General features: G+C 36.2%; 1 protein-coding gene across 1 annotated transcript; it reads left to right on the forward strand.

Moving 5' to 3' along the window:
• The first annotated feature begins 1,499 nt into the window (after positions 1–1,499).
• Positions 1,500–2,438, forward strand: Or2n1h (olfactory receptor family 2 subfamily N member 1H). Its single transcript, NM_001000895.1, is given in 1 exon segment — positions 1,500–2,438. A coding segment is annotated over 1 exon segment (939 nt).
• The last annotated feature ends 2,548 nt before the right edge of the window (positions 2,439–4,986 follow it).

A 4,986-nucleotide genomic window follows, 5' to 3' on the forward strand; every position in this document is an offset into this window, starting at 1 on the left:
AGAACGCGATTCATATCTTAGTTTGAGTTGGACCCTCACAAGGTGGCTGTGAGCTTTCAATGAAAAGAAGACTGAGATGTGCTTCTAAGCACAAGAAAGTATTCTGCTGAGGAGCGGCTAAATAGCAATAGGAGTAACTCAGGCTTGTCCGTAGAATGTTATCACTGTTAAATATTCATTTTTCAGAGATGACTTTTTTATGAAGCATTAATGAATAAAATGTGTTAAGTAATTTTTAGTTTTCAGACATTGTTTTATTCTGTTCCATGATTTTGTTGTATCAGCATTTACTTTAGCTATGAAGTAAGACAATACATCTAGGAAATATAAAATAACTGGGATTTCATTGTTACTCTATCTAAATAAAGACATCCGCTGAGAAAAGAGATAGTTGGTGATGAAAAACATATTCACAAAATATGAATAGCAAAAAATCAAAATGTTCCTGATAGTATAGCAAATTTTGTATTAAATAAAGCATTGGGCTCGATTGATCAACAAATACCTCTATGATAAGAAACATCTTATAAACAAGTTTACTATAATTTATCATGAATTATTGAATGCCAAACATGCACTAAATAGTTATTCAAATATCTAAATACCAAAACAAAAGAAAAAGGAACACCATTGTAAATGAGGCTTCACTCATTTGGCTTATGAATATGGGGCTGTTTATAATTGTACAACATGAAGTAAAAATATGGTTAACCTACATTTCTCAATCTCAAGTATAAAGTGGAGGTGTCTTTAGATCTCAAATGTGCTCATTACTCCTACGAACGATTTAATGATTCACTCAGGAGATAGAACTGGGCAGACCAGCATTCCAGACGGAGAGTTCAGAGCTCAGAACGCTTTCTACCCGTTTCTCTGACTGATTCCTGGAAATGTTTCTATGATGTCTCAGTGATGCCTTCAGCACTGCTGCTAAAATTACTCACGTTCATGCCACACGTACTGTCAGATAATTAGAAAGCCCCTTTAAAGTTCAGTATCACAAAGAGAAGTTAAATGACCACTTGTCAGATTATTTCCTTTGTGTGCCTCCAGGAGTGTTTATGTACATAAATGGATATGCATACATGTTTCTGTGCTGTCGGTGTGTTGTGCATATAAAACCCAGAGACTATGTAAAATGTATCTATGTTTGATTTCTACCTTATGTTTGGAGACTGTGCCTCCCACTAAGCCTGGAGCTCATCGATTCAGCTACAAGAACAGGTCAGCAAGCTCCAAAATAGGACCAGATTTTCTTAGCTAGAACTGGGGTTATAGAAATGTTTTTTATTTGAGTACTGAAGAAAATACCCAGGTCCCCTTGCTTGGCACAAAACTCTATATGGACTAAGTTATCAATTAAGCGTCACCCATAACATTCCAAATGCTGAATGCTAATGCTGGTTTCTATAGTCAAAACTGATGAATCATAAGGCTTTGCTGTTCCTATAGTACTAACTTTCTTGATACTTCTTTATAGGAGAGTGAGATTGCAGAGAATGACACTGACCAATACAAGTCACCCAGAAGAGTTTATTCTACTTGGTTTTGCAGACCGTCCCTGGCTGGAACTTTCTCTCTTTATTATTCTTCTGGTAACATACCCCACAGCCATGATTGGGAACATTGCCATCATTCTGGTGTCCATTTTAGACCCCTGTCTCCACAGCCCCATGTATTTCTTCCTCACCAACCTCTCCTTTCTGGACATGTGCTACACCACAAGCCTTGTGCCTCAGATGCTAACTAACCTTGGGGGCTCCACAAAGACCATCAGCTACATGAGGTGTGCAGTCCAGCTTTATTTCTTCCACACAATGGGGGGTACAGAGTGTATCCTCCTGGCTCTTATGTCCTTTGACCGATATGTAGCCATCTGCAGACCACTGCACTATACCCTCATAATGAATCAGCGTAAATGCCTCCTGTTAGTGTCCCTTGTGTGGTTGACTGGAATTTCCTATGCTGTCACAGAGGCCACTATGACTCTGCAATTGCCTCTATGTGGCCACAATAAAATGGATCACCTGGTGTGTGAGATTCCAGTTCTCATAAAAATTGCTTGTGGTGAAAAAGAAACAAATGAGCTTGCTCTGTCTGTGGTATGCATTTTTCTTTTAGCTGTTCCTCTGTGTTTAATTCTTGCCTCCTATGCTAGTATTGGGCATGCTGTCTTTAAAATCAAATCTTCAGAGGGAAGGAAAAAGGCCTTTGGAACATGTTCCTCTCATCTCATTGTAGTTCTCTTGTTCTATGGCCCAGGCATAAGCATGTATCTTCAGCCTCCCTCCTCTATTACAAAAGACCAACCCAAGTTTATGGCTCTCTTCTATGGAGTAGTAACTCCTACACTGAACCCCTTCATCTATACTCTGAGGAATAAGGATGTAAAGGGGGCATTAGGTAACCTATTCAGAAACATTTTCAAGTCAAAGTGAAAACTTACGGACATTATACAAAATAGTTAAGAAACTAGAGACTTTCCTATAACTCATTCTCTATTTAAAGAAACAAAATTTCATCCGTCTTTCTTTTAAAGCATGTTCTTACAAATCCTGTCATGTTACTTGATTAACCTTGTTCAGCAATGGTTAATTTTAGGCAACCAATATGCATGCTTTGTCTAGAAAAATTGTTAGAATACTTGTATTGGTGTTAGTACATTAACAAATAGTTACTGTATTACATGTTAAAGCAATCATGTAATTTATAATCCACTTATATTATTTTAAGCTAATTCGTGTGAAAGCCACATAGTAAACATTCATCACTGGCTTTTTAACTTGTCATTTGTGAAGTAAATCTTTACTGTCTTTAAGTTTTCCTAATTGTTTGTGGGAAGGCTAGCAATACAGCAACAGCTTTTAATAAACTATTTTATAAGACATAGACTTTATTTATGTGGATGCTCATAAAATGCACTGACAATATTTTATAGATGGCTTTTCCTATTGGTGCATTTGAATTGGAGTGTGAGGAATAGGTACAATTCAAAGGATTTATACATGATAAAATAAACTCCCAAATATGTCAACAAGACTTTTTAGATCATGTGGTAGGTGAGAAATGATTTGTCTGTTTTTGCATTCTTAATATAGAAACTACAGATGCTTTGTATAGAAACTTAACAAATGCACTACCTAAACTTGCCAACTGTGTTAGTGAAATAATCACTGATTTTTGTTTCATATCCACCATTGTTGAGGTTTTAGGGGCTATCCTCTCTTATAAAAACTAAGGTTTCTATCCCCTCACTGCTCAGTAGATACTATCGTCAACAAAGTGAGGTTGTATTCTAGTCATGATTTTCTTGAACATTTATTTTAAATATCTGAATCAGTTAAAGAGCAAAAAAGTAACATATGACAACTAGGAGCCATTTCTGGCCATAAACTTGTAACAGGATGGAATGTGTTTAAGACCCCTAAAGAATTAGTAATTTGTAATTTGGATTAAAATAGAAGTTGTTTATTTTTTCTAATAGCATTTTTTAATAGGTATGCAATGTCATGCATGGATATTCAAAATCCACGCAACTAACAGTTTAAAGAGCTAAAACAATTCTAGGACTGAGAGTTTAATTTTTATCATGAAATCAGTTACACTTCACTGTAACAAATTGGTGGGTTATATAATTATGTGGTATTAGATTAATTTAAAAATAATTAAACAAGGTATACAATTAAGAGCTAAACACTAGCAAAAATGCAAGAAGTGTCAGATTCCTTGGACCTGCTGTAACACACTTTTTCATCATAAAGAGTTGGGTCCTGGGAATTGAACTTGGGTCCTCTGGAAGAGAAGCCAGTGCTTTTAACTGCTAAGCTATCTCTTTTTTTTCTCCATCTTTATTAACTTGCGTATTTCTTATTAACATTTCGATTGTTATTCCCTTTCCCGGTTTCCAGGCCAACATCCCCCTATTTAAACATCAGTTCTTGTGACTTTTTTTTTTTTCTTTTTTTTGGAGCTGGGGACCGAACCCAGGGCCTTGTGCTTGCTAGGCAAGCGCTCTACCACTGAGCTAGATCCCCAACCCCTCTTGTGACTTTTTTATTAGGTAGTCACACAGCTGAGGTCAAAGGAATTTCAATTCATTGGAAAAGTAAGCAATAAGACATATCATACAGAATGATGACTAAAATTAGTACTTGGAAAACATCTAAGAGAGTAGATCCTGAATGTTCTTAGTGAAAGAAATATGTGAGAACAGATAAAATGACTGTCTTGAATAAATTATTTTATGATTTACACATATATTAATACAATCATCAAAATTCATATGATTTGTTGAGTATACTTTCCCATACGTTTGGATATTTTTAAATGATAGGAGATAGTGCCTGAATTACATGTCTCAATCATAAGTTTTCCATAGTATATGATATTCAGAGATGTTATTAAGATGGTTTAAAATTTAATATTTTTGCTCTATTTGGTGATTGATTCACAGCAAGGAAAGTTGTTTTGGAACCTACTGTAACTCTCATCAATATGAGATACCACAGACCAACAAATAAAAAGCCCGATGTTAGGAATAGATTATCTCCAGTGGAGCTGTTGGCAAGTGAGTTCCCATACGTTCTCAGATATTAGAGACTATTGCCATTGCTCTTGTTTAGCCTCCAGATCTTGATGATAAAACGATGTCCTATTGCTGAAGACGTCACATACTTGAGTCATAGAACATGAGGACATCAAGCTACTATAGACTGGAAGCTTCATCCCTACTGAATAACTTTCTTAGTTCTAGAAGAAGTAATTATAAATCATGTCCATCTGTGAACCCTGGAGCTACAGTAACTCCTGCCTGGCCATACATCCCCACTGGTGCAATAGTGGCTCAAATATCATGAGAGTAAGCAATGATTTTCTAATTGCTCTCTGACTGTCTCTCTCTTTCTCTCTCTCCCCTTTCCTCCCTCCCTCTACCTATTCTTCTCTTTCTCTTCTCCCTTTCTCTCTCCCTCTGTCTCTTATCCTCTC

Source organism: Rattus norvegicus, chromosome 20 (genome assembly GCF_021556685.1).
Source record: "Rattus norvegicus strain SHRSP/BbbUtx chromosome 20, alternate assembly SHRSP_T2T, whole genome shotgun sequence".
Classification (NCBI taxonomy): Eukaryota; Metazoa; Chordata; class Mammalia; order Rodentia; family Muridae; genus Rattus; species Rattus norvegicus.